This window comes from Etheostoma spectabile, chromosome 3, assembly GCF_008692095.1.
Source record: "Etheostoma spectabile isolate EspeVRDwgs_2016 chromosome 3, UIUC_Espe_1.0, whole genome shotgun sequence".
Taxonomy (NCBI): domain Eukaryota; kingdom Metazoa; phylum Chordata; class Actinopteri; order Perciformes; family Percidae; genus Etheostoma; species Etheostoma spectabile.
The window spans coordinates 24,832,052-24,847,766 of NC_045735.1; the positions used below are offsets into that span (position 1 = coordinate 24,832,052).

At 42.2% G+C, this 15,715-nt stretch overlaps 1 protein-coding gene across 3 annotated transcripts in view; it reads left to right on the top strand.

Moving 5' to 3' along the window:
• Positions 1–15,715, top strand: part of LOC116687142 (lissencephaly-1 homolog) — a 43,689-nt gene that overhangs the window by 8,518 nt on the left and 19,456 nt on the right. For all 3 annotated transcript variants that reach the window (XM_032512316.1, XM_032512318.1, XM_032512317.1), the window contains exon 2: positions 651–963. In XM_032512316.1, the coding sequence (XP_032368207.1) occupies positions 932–963 (32 nt within the window). In that variant the 5' untranslated portion in view covers positions 651–931. The remainder of the gene's footprint in view (positions 1–650; positions 964–15,715) is intronic.

Below are 15,715 nucleotides of genomic sequence, written 5' to 3' on the forward strand. Positions count from 1 at the left end.
CGTAATCACGATTAACATTTTTTACTGATTGCACAGCCCTACTCCCGACAGTAAATTATTTTCACACTTGCATTAATTCATGTCGGCCATAGTGATTTCATCGTGCCATCAGTCAGGCAACCAGCTCTTGAGGAGTTATCGTAATGAGACGACAGGTTTGGGGAATCGACACATCCGTTACTCAAGCCTACTCGGCTGTGTCCTGTTTTTTTTGTTTTTTTCTGTTGCGACCTGGTAAGAGAAGAATGTTGCTCGCAGAATGTGGGTCAGCTCTTGTATGTTCCCGGAGAAAGGAATTTGCTGCAAGAGCAGACCAGATCTCTGAGATCAAACTAGTGGCATGACCAACAGATGATGAAGGTAGATAGAAGTGGAGCTGCAGAGCAAAATGAAGGAGTGTTTTTTTTATGAAATATCTGATAGATGGACTTTGCAATGAAAGTCACGTTCTGTTTCTGGTAGAATACGTATTTTGGGCTTCTGTTGTTTTTTCCATTATTGACAGATTCTTCTCCATTTTATCCGTGTATGAACAGGTGCAGACATTGATGCAGTACTCCTCTAGCCTGTAAACATGTTCATTTCCACCCACTCCTTATGTTATCTGTCATGCATACCTAATGCTGACTTTTCCTCTCTCTCCTCTCCAGATGCAGTGTAGACTTTGCTGGTGACTGGTCTGCAGGCTCTCCACTTCTCTTGTCCTTGGAGTCAGCCAGTTGGGGGGCAGATTCCTGCGTTCCCCTTCTCTCAGTCTGAGTCTTTGTCTGGACAAAACCAACTGCCCGGCATTGGAGCACACAGCTCATCCTTGCCCGTGTTGCTTGGATCAGCACAGCTCTTCTCCTGACTGAGGAGAGCGCAGCAGCTGCACAAGATTCGCCTTGTACCAACTGATCCCTCCCGGCCCCGCCCACACTGCCCCATCACCATGGTGCTGTCACAACGGCAACGAGATGAACTGTAAGTCTCCAACACACCTTTCATAACATGTGGCTGAGATATGAACAAGTCTGATTAAAAATGCATGTATTGGATGGATTTATACACTGTAGTTAAGATGTTGTACATCAGATGCACCATTTGAAGAGACGCATTTCATTTCCCCTTCATACTAGATCTACTTTCATGTACTGAACACACACAGATACTTTCACAGCCACCCAGTACAACCATATTCTTTGGATGTTACTATGCAACTTTGAAGGAATGAACGTGGTTAGGGGCATTCCTCAAAGCCACTTTGATTATGTTTTTCATAGGAGGGAAGAGGAAAATTCATTTCAGGGCTGCAACTTAAAATTATTGTTATTAGTTAATGTGCTAAATATTTTCTAGATTTATCAAATAATCATTTGATCTATTAAATGTCAAATATTGCACAAAAATACTAAGATATTATTAATTTGCTTATTTTGTCCGGCCAACCCTCCAAAGTCCTAAAAAGTGTGATGTTTTCCTTTTTAGCAATTTTTTGGGGAATTGAATGTTTCTTGAAACTGCCCAAAGACACAAGTGCCAATTTCAGAATGAAAAACCTCAATGAATGGTTTAATGTGGGTATGTTTCAATTAGCTCTTTTTGTATACCTGTGACCAAGCAAAAATAGACTCCACTCCAAAACTTGCTATTGCTGATATTTTGTTAACTGCTTTGAATGCCTAAAAGGCAACTTGTTTTAATTGTCATTTTCATTGCTTCCAGGCAAGGATGTGTATCGATTAGTAGAATCAGTTTAAATAGGGACATTATAGTTTTTTTTTTTCCTCCTTGGTACCCCTCAGGAAGAATCAATGGCTAGTTTAAGGTTCCTAAGCTACCCTGAGGTCTTGTAGCACAAATGTATTGATCCTCTACATTCACTACCTACCCCTGATTATGTCTAGTATTCACAGTTTGCCCTATGTAACCTTTAGGAGAAGCTCAAAGTGTCCCCTTGCCTGTAAAATACACACAGGGAAAAAAATGTTGTGTTTTTATTTATTGGTTGTATTTGTTGTTTGCGTATTACTGCTGGCTGTAAACCAAATTGCACTCCAGGGATGATAAAGATACCTTGAACAAGGATCCAAAGTGTTGTTCCGAGCTTCATGCAATTGCTCTGTGCACACTGCCATGTTCGGAGTGATTCCACAGGGAAACCACATGTACAAGATGTCTGGCATAAGCACTGAAGTGGCATACAGACAACATATCTGCATACGTGCTGTGTGGTATATATTGAGCAAGTGGGAAAAGTGAGCGAGACTGTGATAATTGGGGAACTGTAATTTGGTTCAGCTGAGTCTGTGGGCTCTGTAATTAACCCCTGAGGCGGGGAATAAAAAGTTAAGGCAGCTCGTGAGATCCAAGGTCATGAGAAGGAGATGAGATGATTTTGCTGAGCTTTATTCCTTAAGAATTCCCTTTTGCTAAAGTATGTTAAAACAGCATATTTTACAAAGGATATGTTAGATATTTGCCTCTGACTTGAACAGAGACGACAAACCTGTTTTTTCTTGTCATTTTTGCCTCCCGTCCCTGTCATTGAGAAATGCAGCAGCGTTCACATGACAAGGCTCTTAACATTCCTTACTACTGTTTTAAGATCAACACTGTGGGAGGGGTCTGTTGGTATGGAGAGAGCTTTTGGAATGCTAATCTTTCATGCTATTTGGTATTCAGAGGAAGCTGCCACGAACCCCCTGCCCCCTTTTAACCCTCTACCCCTCTTTTCTTTTCTGTTGCAAAAGACTCGATAGCTTACAGGAAACTGGTGTGGGACCATCGCACCACTTGAGTCACATTCAAGCATCTGTCACCCGGCTCAGTTGGTGGTCTCATTGATTTTGTCAACTATAAAGTGGCCCTATGATCTTATTTCCTAACTGGCTGCCTCATTTAGGATTGCCAGCTTGAAAACCTAGCGGCCAATTTTGATTCGGGCAATATAGCAGAGGGGGTAATGGGAACAGTGACCAGTAGACTGTCTGCTATTCACCCTAATTTTTCATTGGGCCCCTTCTTTCTTTGTCACAACCTTGTTTACCATCAGGCAGCAGACACATACATTTGCATTCCCTTCCTTCACACTTCCTTATCACTTTTTTAAGCTGCATCTGTCAGAAACAATCATAACTTTATGGAAACTGTCAATAAAAAATGGTACAATAGAAGGCAGTTTATGTTATTTTTATCTTTCCAGTAGACATTGACCTGTTCTTTGACATAATCCAGAAAAACAGCATAACCGGTTTATTACTGGTGTGGAAAAACATTTTCTTAACAGAGAAATAATCTTTGTCCCCTAAACTGGTGCTATTTTGTCAGCACTGCAGTCAGATGCTGTTATTGCGTAGTATCTTCAAAACAACTCTATTTTTTTTTTTAGCATGGCCAATGAAAAGCGCATTTGTGTGTTTTACCAGGGTCAGGGGACTCGTCCCCTATGGCTTGTAATAAAAATAGATGCAGAACACAAACTATCTGCTCCCCTGAAAGACCTGGAGGCACCATTTGCAGATGGGCCTTTGCTTTTGAACTCTGTATTTGCTTTACAAAGAAAATCCTCTCAGACTTCTCTATGTTTTATACCTCCTTTACACCAACTACCAGTGTCGGACCAGGGTTATCTAAAGTGTGTTCAACCATAGACTGTATATAAAGATGGAGGACAAATCCCGTTTTCCTTCCACTGTGCAAAAGGGAAGCCACAATATCCTGGATACAGGCGTTGCCATCTTGTGACTTCAGAGTCTGCACAGTAGTGATTGGGCGGTGGAGCCGCAATATCGAAGTCCCGCCAATACACCCGTCTGACCAATGCGAGTTAATCACAGCTGTTTATCATGACGTTTCACAACTTTATAGCATCAAATAACTAATTAAAACCAAACTTTTTTAGTTTGGCCCATGTCCCATCCGCTAACATGGAGGGGGCGGGATTTATGACCTATGCGGTAGCCAACCACCAGGGGACAATCAAGATGTTTTGGCTTCACCTATACAGTCTATGCATCATCCTGTGCTCAACCCTTTTTTTCAATTTAGACCAAACCAGACACCAGAGGTTGATCTCTAGTTATGACAATTCAGATATGTCAAGGGTCACAACCCGGGAGCAATTCTTACCACTTACGTCAGTGTGTAACAGTGTCTGTGTTCTGGACCCACCACCCCATAGCAATCATTCACAGCCCCCCATATAAAAAGTATCGTATTGGTCCTCATATAGGACAGGTTTTTTCCTAGAAGAAAGTCTGACAAAGTAGGGTCCTCTTATAATCGGGGTGTAGACTTTCAGCCGTTAGTCGTGGAGATGTTACACCGTCTAAAAATGCAAACGGCCAGAGAAATTCTTAACGTGGTCCTGAAAGCGGCTGCTTCATAGAGATTGACAGGAGTGTGTGTGATTACGTGAGAGAAAATAGTAAAGATGGAATGCCCATTACCAAAGCAGTCATTCAGTTGAAGGCCTTGGAAATATTTACCATTAATTCAAATGTGACTCTTTCATCAACAAAAAATACTGAAAATATTATTTTATTTAAACAATGTTAAAAACAACAGCCTGCGTCCAGGATGGCTCAGTTGGTGGAGCGGCCGCATATATGTGGCGGTTTGCTCCTCGATGCAGCGGCCTGCGGTTCGACTCCGACCTACGGCCCTTTGCTGCATGTCATTCTCCCCCCCCCCCCCCCCCCCCCCCCCCCTCCGTAGTATTCTTCCTTAGTAGATATGGTTTCGTAAAAAGAGCTGGGCAATATATCCACCTTATTGATGATTATCAAAAATGTCATTGTGTAAATATTTTGTGAAAGCACCAATAGTCAACACTACAATATTGTTGTGGTATTGATATCAAGGTATTTGGTCAAATATTGTGATATTTGATTTTATTAATAATAATAATAATGCATTTTATTTGTAATGCACTTTACATTTAAGACAACCCTCAAAGTGCCACAGGTAAGATCATAAAAACAACAGTTTAAATACATATAAATAGTGCAACAATATTGTTGTGCAAAGTTAAAACTCATATGTTCTGCTAAAAATAAATGTTTTAGTTTGTGGTGCCCTCAGATGGTCAGGGAGGGCATTCCAAGTCCGAGGAGCGGTAGTTGGAGCAGTGTGTCTCGGTGATGGGCGGAGTAGACTGAAATCCACTCCACGTTTTCCATCCCGGTCAGTTCCTAGTGTTGCCATCTGCAACTTCTGTGTACGTAACGCGGCCGGCGAAGGAGTCAGAGTTGTTTAATGACCGACATGCACGATGGAGCAGTGTAGTCGTTGAACATCTTCAGCTGGGTGACTGAACACCTTAACATCATGCCAGTCGTGGAGAGTGGTCTGGAGCCGTTCGCAATGCCCGTGACGCACAGAAGAGAGCCATCAGACACAGTAGGCGAACAGCAGTGACTTTGGGTGGGGACCTCACCAACATCAGCGGCAAACACACAACGCCAGCGTCCTCTCTCAACCGCGTGTCCCAAGCAAGTAGTCCTACAGGCCTGGGATGTGGGCTTAGGCCACTCCGGTACACCTAGCTTACACCCTCCAGTCATCGGGCACCATGCCAGACTCCAACCCCGTATAAAAACAAAATACGGTGGAGAGATGACAAAATGCGTCGCTATATATAACTATTGAACGTGAACTAAAAATGAACATCAACTAAAATTATCGACGTTTTTGTGAGGAAAAAGTAAAATTACTGAAAATAAACAAGCCAGACAGAACAGCTTCAATCTCGCCAGCGTTCTCGTTACTAGGCAACCCAGCAACAATTTTCTCCATATTGCCCAGCCCTACTTCTTACCCGGTGTCATGGGAAGCCTAGTCTCAAGTCTATGCTTGACCTATCTTTTTATCATTTGTTTACCCAAGTTTGAAGTATACACATCCTTTTAACTTCTTAAAGCTTTGGCTTCAGCTCGGCCAACAAAGCTCCATCATGGCCACGTGACAGAATGTGTGCGTGCTACACACCCTTTATAGAAAATGTGTGTGTGATTTCTTATTGTGTAGACCATGCTGCTTTTTGAGTTTAAACTATACAGGCATTCAGGTAAAAACGATCTTGTGTTGGACATTTACTCATCTGTCAATCCCAGTGATTCACAGAGCGTTTCCCCTTTTGAAGTCTTCTTCAAAAAGGTTTGGGTTCATCTTGTATAAAAGAAAACCGCTTTCTTTCCCTGACAACCTAGCATTATTATAACTGACCTTCTAAGAAGCTTTGAGATTATTAAAACTTGGGAATCAAGTAAAGGGCAGAAACATTTTAGCTGACGCTTTTATCTAAAGCGACTTAGGGGTTAAGTTGCTCAGCGATACATTGGTTGAATTCATTGTCTGGTTAATCTAGGTAGTGATTGCCTTCAGGAGACAAGCTTCATGTCTCAGTAACCAACGGCGGGTGCTCCTCTGACACGTCGAGCAAGAAAAAAAGTAATTAGTGACAGTTTTCATGGAAATCTCGGCAATTATGCAATCCTGTCATTGTCCTGCTTCTTCTCTTTTAACACATTGAACCTTTCAGCAGAAGTAGTTTTAGTAGTAGGTCATTTTCTGTGGTCTTGTGGCAGTTTACTCATGACATGACCGTCCAGGACATGTAAGATGAGACTGGATGCACCTGATGTAGGGTACCTTGTGTTTCTTCTACTGTCATTGTGCAGATTCATCGGTTTGTTTGAAGGAGTAGCTTTGACATCTTGAGGCTCTTTTTGGTTTGTGAAGCTGAACAAGATGCTCAACTGGCAAACATGTGCCTTGGGTAAATTGCAGACCTGTTGTTCATACCAATTCTACAGAAGATGCTCTGAATCTTTAGGTCTTGAAATGGACAACTTAAAATGAAATGGGAGGTTGGCACATGTTCACACATAAATTTACATGGTGGTGTAGGTCAGTACGATTCGGGGAAAAATATGAATTGCCATTTTTTTGCTTAGAATTGATATCACAATTCTCTGCCATGATTTTTTTTATTTTTTTGACCATAACAAAACAAAACAAATTGGCAGTACCAAACATATATATATTTTCTTTTTTTTTGGCAAAATGAGAGTAGCTGTTCCACCTTAAAGCCAGCCCACCTTTTAAGCTAGTGAGCCTGTGCTAAAATTGTCACTTTAACCAGCAGGCAGCACGTAAGACACGGGAACTGAACACAGATTGCACTGCTACGTTCACAGCTATTTTACTAATACTTCATTTTCATTGACAAACACACAGCTGTCTTTTCCCTCTCTCTCTCCCCTTCGCGGACTTGCTAATATGTGAACTTCAGCAGCCGCTGTGTGCGCAACATGTACGGTGTGTGCGTGCATCTGGCGGTGACACTGTTTTTGCCACTGTGCGCGACATATTATTCGACATGACAAGTGGACGACTGTCCCGTGGGTCGGCTCCATGGATGTATAATAATAACGATCTGCTCGTTGTCCAGATCCTCTCCACAAAAACGCTTAGGCAAATATTAATAAAAATATAATATATAATAAAATATAATATAAATAAAATATGCGCTGCGCCTAAGTGTTTTTGGCCATGCAGGCAGTTTATTAGAGCATTCAGAGTAGCTGATGAGCGAGCTGTATTCACTGGGAAGGCTAGTTTTTCTTGACATTTAGTAGGTGGGTAGCCCAGACACGTCCGGTAGCCCAGCGTGTCTGTAATTTAATGTATCATAAGTGGTGCTTTGACAAGGAGTTCTGGTTTTGTCTTTGCTGGATGACTAAGGTCCAGGTGATGTTGGTCACTAAAATAAGTGCCACTTAGGTGTATGAGCATTGTATGAGATTCAGATTATAAGCAAAGACCATTCTGCTATAGCCTTGAAATGTTTACGTTGTCAAGCAGTTGACATTGCTGGTGGTGTTGTGAACTTCAATTGGACATTTATCTTTTAATGTTTTAGACTAGATATGGAATGTAGTGGAATTAAGGAAAGGGTGTAGGCTCTGTTCGTAAGTGTTGCTCATTTTTAAATGGCGTGAAAGTGAATGACCATGGAGCAGCAATTTGAAGGAAGTGATGTCACTGGCAGACATGCTGGTTGGCTGACTCACCTCTCTTCTAAGAAGGATGAGGTCATGCATCTCTTCTTCCCAACCCTGTCTCTCTGTTTGTGTCACCGGCCCCCCCCCCCCCCCCCCCCCCCCCCCCACACACACACTCCATTAACGGTTTGTAGTACATGGGAGAGCTGCTCAGTACCGAAGGTCTGACTGACCACAACATTTAATAAAACCCACGTAAGACTCACAGAGGTCTCATTGTATGACACTAAATTTCTATCAACTTAAAAAAGACATAACTGTTTTTTAAAGATTATTTTGGGGGGTTTTGTGCCTTTTATGGGACAGGACAGCTAGGTTGGAGAGAGAGAGAGAGAGAGAGAGGGGGAAGACATTTAGGAAATCGTCACGGGTCGGACTCAAACCTTAGACTTCTGCACCAAGGTTAAACCTCTGTCTGTGTATGTATGTGTGTATATGTGCTACCAACTAAGCCAACCCGGCCACGTTGTAGATTTTAAATATTTATTGAATGATGAGTGCTGTTTTCAGTTATGATTGCTACAGTATGGGCTTTCAGACTTTCTATTGTTCTTTGTCTTTTCTTTTTTTATCTTTGCACTCTGTCCATATACTCGCCCTGCCCTCTTTTGCACTCTCTCCATCACGTCATCTTGCTGTGGGCTGCTAGTAACCATGGAAACCAGATGGTTTGCTCTCATCCCAGTCTTTGGGGACTGGGTATATTCAAAATTGCATGTTGGTGTGTAGTTTTTTATTTTATTTTTTATTTTTTTTAAGGCCCATATAGGGTAAACTGGGGTCAGGGGAGCCATGGGTACTTTATGTTCATATTTGTTCACTGAAACTCTTATACAGATAGTCACTCTGACCATATTGTGCTTATATTTGAAAAAATATGCAGAAACAGGTGTTGTGTATAAATATTAGCCCCAATTTGTTTACTTGCTTTATCTATTTTACGCTGCCTTAAAGTTCAATTCCTTTTTATTTACTGTATATAGCGCCAAATCACAACAAGTTATCTCATTGCGCTTCTCATAAAAGAGCAAGTCTAGACCGTACTGTGATGTTATTTACAGAAACCCAATAGTTCCCACCAAGAGCAAGCACAAGGCGACCCAGACAAGGAAAAACTTCCTTTTTAAGAGGCAGAAACCTCGAGCAGAACCATGGCTCAGGGTGGGTGGTCATCTGCCTCCATCGGTTGGGGGTGAGAGAGAGACAGAGAGAGGGAGAGAGAGAGACGGAGAGAGAGAAAGAGACATTGTAGCAGAGGATGTCGAGCAGGAACATGGAGGCAGCAGGTGACTCCAGCCACAGATCCAGACTCCACAGCTCCAGAGCCAGAAACACCTGCAGGAGGCAATAGGAGGAGAGGTTGGAGAGTACAAAACTATGGGGGCAAGAGAGCTCAGGACTCTGTTAAAGGGAAGAAGTCGAGTTAGTAATGTTGTTAATTGGTCTGAGTTATACAACAGTAGCCTACCCTGGTTAAAAAAAGAACGTTGTGACATTTCAAGCATAGAAAAATTACCAGAAAGCTAATAGAAAAACAGAGAGATGACTTGGAGGCCAAAAGAGCACAGCTGGTGTGGCGACGTTTTGCCTTCCCCGTGAGTAAGTTATGGAAACAAACAACAAAGCATGTGGGCTCTGACGGGACTCCATATCAGGTACACTTGCTAATGGTGGGGACTGGGGAATATTTCCTCATTTCCAGTTAGCGTCTATATTTTTTATAATGAGACTTTTCCTGGTGCAAAAGAAAACAACACACCTTGGTCTTGACATTGCCCAAATTAAATTTCTACACATTGATATTGGCTGAGAAATTTGCAATTGGTGCATCCTTAAAGTATATCAGGGTGGCCGCGGGTCCTTAAAAAGTCTTAAATGACGTTTCCTAAAATTAAGGCCTTAAAAAGCATTAAATTGTCTTAAATTCAGATTGGGTAAGTCTTAAAATTGTTGTGTCATGTCACGGCGAAAATGCAGGCATCTGTTGTCGATATTTTTTCCCGGTAGGCTTTGCGCTGCGTTGTCGCGGTATAGCCCATTTGTGATTTGTACATGTCCTATCCCCTGACCAATCGGCCATCCTAACCTAACCACTCAAACAATCAAGCTGCTTCGTGGACGGGTGTTGGCGTGGCTGTAGTCAGTGAGATTTGTAATTTCGCGGGATTCGTAATTTAGCAGCATGCAGGTGATACAGCAAATGTTATAGCCGTCTAGAAACTGGAGAAATGCAAGTTCAGTGACAAATGGCTTGAAAACAACGATTATCGTTGGTTAGTCGTTGCCTGTAATGCTTATGAAGCGAACTGCGTTATGTGTCGGAAGATTTTCAAACTTGGGCCAATGGGGATCAGAGCGGTGGAATCGCACGTACAAAGCAAAAAACACAGACTACGTAAAGGCCACCGACCCCCCCCATCGCTAGTTTCTGCTCCACCGCTAGCAACGATGTCAACGCTACAACGCTAGATGTAACGATGGGAAATCCACAGCCAACGATGCCAGCTGACCTACGAGCAGTTTGTGGCTCTACGCCAACACTCGGAGCAGAGGGGAAGGGGACGGGGGGGGGCTGAGGACCGTGACAAGCCATAATTCATACAGGTCAAATGACGGGACTGAAGAAGTGTTCCAAGCAATGCTTCCAGATTCAAGGCTTGTACAGTCATTTACCTTTACAAGATAAGATCCGTGGCTAAATTTGGATTGGCGTCATACACTCACCGGCCACTTTATTAGGTACACCTGTCCACTGCTCGTTAACACTTAATTTCTAACAGCCAATCACATGGCGGCAACTCGGTGCATTTAGGCATGTAAGATGGTCAAGAGAATCTCCTGCAGTTCAAACCGAGCATCAGTATGGGGAAGAAAGGTGATTTGAGTGACTTTGAACGTGGCATGATTGTTGGTGCCAGAAGGGCTGGTCTGAGTATTTCAGAAACTGCTAATCTACTGGGATTTTCACGCACAACCATCTCTAGGTTTACAGAGATGGTCCGAAAAAGAAAAAACATCCTTGACGGCAGTTCTGTGGGCGGAAATGCCTTTTTGATGCCAGAGGTCAGAGGAGGGCCAACTGGTTTGAGCTGATAGAAGGGCAACAGTGACTCAAATAACCACCCGTTACAACCAAGGTGGGCAGAAGAGCATCTCTGAACGCACAGTACGTCGAACTTTGAGGCAGATGGCTACAGCAGCAGAAGACCACATCGGGTGCCACTCCTTTCAGCTAAGAACAGGAAACTGAGACTACAATTTGCACAAGCTCATCGAAATTGGACATAGAAGATTGGAAAAACGTGCCTGGTCTGATGAGTCTCGATTTCTGCTGCGACAGTCGGATGGTAGGGTCAGAATTTGGCGTCTACAACATGAAAGCATGGATCCATCCTGCCTTGTATCAACGGTTCAGGCTGTGGTGGTGGTGTCATGGTGTGGGGAATATTTTCTTCTGGCACTCTTTGGGCCCCTTGGTACCAATTGAGCATCGTTGCAACGCCACAGCCTACCTGAGTATTGTTGCTGACCATGCTCCATCCCTTTATGCCCAAATGTACCCAACTTCTGATGGCTACTTTCAGCAGGATAATCGCCCATGTCATAAAGCTGGAATCATCACAGACTGGTTTCTTGAACATGCAAATGAGTTTGCTGTACTCAAATGCCTCCACAGTCCCCAGATCTCAATCCAATAGAGCATCTTTGGGATGTGGTGGAACGGAGATTCGCATCATGGATGTGCAGCCACAAATCTCTGCGGCAACTGTGTGATGCCATCATGTCAATATGGACCAAACTCCCTGAGGAATGCTTCCAGCACCTTGTTGAATCTATGCCACAAGAATTGAGGCAGTTCTGAAGGCAAAAGGGGGTCCAACCCGTTACTAGCATGGGGTACCTAATAAAGTGGCCGGTGAGTGTATCATAAAAGACCTCGTCACAGAAGTCCAGAAATGCGGTGCGTTTGTATTATGTTCGATGAGAAACTGAACCAGACAACCAAAAGCAAAAACTCGACTTGCATGTGCGTGTATCGTTATAAATTGGTAAGGATATCTTTTTGGAAGGCTTTCTCAAGTGCCAAGTCACTGTTTTGTTTATATAGTAATAGATTGTTTTCCAAGTATATTCACAAAAGCTCAGGAGTAACATCAAAACTTGAACAAAAAATGGTCACATGGAGACCTGAAACACACACACACAGCACACACCCACCACACACACACACACACACCACATTCCACACCGCAAAACACTCATACACACTGCTGTCTACTCTCTCTCCATGATGAGTCCTCCACAAACTGCAACCCATCCATCTAAGTCTTTGCATTTTAAAAGCAGCTGGAATTGGCATTTAATTATTTGTTTTGTTCAAAAGGAACAGTGTTTTTTTTAATATTCACTTGATGTTATTTCACTTGATGTTATGACCATTTGTTCAAGGGACCCAAATGTTCTGAAAATATTGTAATAATATAATTTAGGACAGCAATTACATTTTTGTGTTATGCTTTCAGATTTCACACATTAAGTCAATGTTCTTAAACTCAACCGATTATTGTCATTTTACCATACTGTTAATTTTGTGTTTACTTGGAAAGATTACTGTATATTTCCACTTTGTATTTTGATCGTAAGTTTGGTCTTAAATTTCATTTAGAATTGGTATTAAAAAGTCTTAAAGTCTTAAATTTAACTTGTTAATACCTGTAGCCACCCTGGTATATTGAATATGATTCATGATTACCTCATCATTTCCTGAAGCTCATCTACTCTACCATGTGGTTTGCATAAACTGAAAGGACTGAAAAGGAGCCTGACATACAAAAAATACAAAATGGCGTACAAAAGTTCCCAATTGGCTTGTGTTCTCCATAGAGCTACGTGTTACTCATCAGACCCCTGAAAAGTGAATTGAGTTCCTGCCCTTTTCACTTTCTGCATAGAACTATTTGACTATTGCAGAATCATGGAATGCCTTTCCATAATTTCAGTCTTTCCTTCTGATAGCCCATCATGTAAATTACACGTTGAATGGCGTGACATATCATTGTTGTGTTTGGTTGAAACTAGGGATCGGCATTTGTTTCAATTTTCTTAGTCGATTGTCGGGAAAATTAACGATCGACTGTTGATTTAATCATTCATATTTTTTATATTAAAATTCAGTATTTAACTTTTTATAAATATAAAATAAAAAAATACAGCGTGTTTTTCGTCAATGAGATCTTTATTTCAACAAGAACATGTATATTATATGTGCTGCGGTGCGCTAAAGCAGCGCAACCTGCAGCTGCAAGCTGGCGTTTTTAAACGGAGACTTTTGTTTGTTGAAAAAAGAATCATGTTAAACAATAACGTGAAAAAAACATAATACTTAGATCTGGCAGATTTTGTCATATGTAATTCAAAACTATCCAAGGCACAGAGTTGAGAAAGAAAGCTGAGTGAAATAAGCTTACCTAACAATGAAGTAGGCTACGTAACAAATTAGGCTATTTCACAAAGCCTCATAAAAATAACTAGTAACTCGCATACAACTTCTGCACCAGTCTGTTTTTTGTTGAGAAAGATAAGCATGTTGACATGATCTGGGGTCAGACGCGACCACAACCTGGTGACTGTCAGTCCAGCTGCCGAAAAAACACCTGCTCTGAGGGGACTGACGTTATGGACAGGTACCTCCACGCTAACTCGGCCAGTGTTTGCGCTCCCCGTGTTCGTGTCAGACAACGCAGCTCTGTCTCTCCCAGGCTGTGGGTTAACCGCCCTACCGGTCTCCACCGCCACTCCTGCATGCTAACGCCGACTTGATGCTAAGTTGAGACTGAGAGCAGAATGCACCGGTACCAACGTTAACCGGGTTGATGCACTTTGTTTTAGTGGTACATAGTTTGAGTTGTGACCATGTTGTACTTATACACAGCATCGCAGTGTTTTCAGTGAACTAAGTCGTTTTTTTACATCAAAAGGGTCCCACGGCAAACTTTGTCGTGATCTCTCTTCATGATTACTTTTGAAATCAAAACGGAAACTCACCGGTAACGTAGTATGGTATCAGATATTGCCCCTGGGTGGTAAAATGTTTAATTGCTGCCACACAGTGACATTCATTTCATTGCAAGACTCACACTACACAACACAACCTGCCTTAGTTTATTCAATAACAAAATGATCAACAAAATTCTTAATGATCAATTATCGATCGTTGATAAAACATTCCCATCCCTAGTTGAAACACACTTGCTCGTACACACTCTCCTGACACACACCACACCAAACCTCTCTCTGTGTCTCAGCTTACCTCACCTGCAGCTTTCTGCGCTTCCTTATGCACTTTCTTAGACATGCTAGCACACCCCAGCCCTCCCCTCTGGTTTTCTAGACTTGCAGCAGGCAGGCAGGCAGGCAGGCAGGCTGGCTGGCAGGCTGGCTGGCAGGCTGTCACAGGAGAAGATAACCTTGAGCTGTAATAAGGCCTGCTCCTGTTGTCATGGCAATTCAAGTGGGCAGAGGGAAACGGCGGTTTCAGTGCTCAACACTAACCAAGGGGGCGCAGGGGGGACAGGTCGGGCTAACAGATTGTATCCTCCCACCCCCTTCATACTGGCACCTCAAAGACTTGCCTGCCTGACAGCTTGTCTGGCTTCTTCTTATCTCCTGGCTTTAGTGGTGGCGTTTGCTAGACTCAAACACAGGGCAGCTTGAATCAAGGAAGTATGTATTAATTTTTGAGTAAATATAGCAATTTTATTGGATATTAATGAATCCATTGTCTTTGTTTGTGGTCTTTTACCTAAGTTTTCAGTCTTTTGAAAGTCACTTTTTTCTGTAATAGATAAAGAAATTGAAAATTGACTCTGGAGAAATAAGCAGTGTTCACATGAGTTATTTAGTTATTTAAACTGCATGGTTAAGATTCTCTTTAATGAAAGGATATTCCAGTGATTTATCATTGCAAAACAATGGGCAAAATTGAAACCACAAAGGCCAAGATATCTGGACTGTTAGTCCTTAATTGGATCAAACTCAAACTCTAGACCCAAAGAACATAAACTGTCTTCAAAGACTAAGCAATATGTACTGTAAATCGTGTAATATTATTACTTTCTCTGTAAGGAGGATTTAGGATTAGCATTCATAAAGTTTGAGGTCCTACTGGGGAGCTAGAGCAGCATGTTTCCTGTTGAATGTAAGCTAAACTAAGCTAGTCAAGTTAGCACAGTCTGAAGAGTTAGAGCCACTGGTAAACACAAATGAGTAGCCTATATGTTTGACAGCATAATGATTTCTCTGAAAATTACTGGCATTCATTTCTCTTATGTATGTTGTAAGTTTGGGGGTTTCCCATGTGACAGCCTCACTTTCAGCTGTGCCTGCCTAGTGTCCGTCCTATCTGGACATTTCTCTTCACATAAGCTGTTTGAAATGGTAGGACAGAAACAGTCTTCTGCTACCATCCCCACCATCTTTGTGTTTCTTCCTGAATGGTGTGGTGTCTCCGAATATTTACTTATATTTGTCTGCAAATGTATGCATTGAAAGGAGATGAACTGGAGTAAAACAGTAGGTAGAATAGGACTGGGCCCTTGAAAGTTGAATAATCGAATCCCTAGACGTTGACCCCTCAGTCGACGGAGATTCCTCAAGTTGAGCATTGT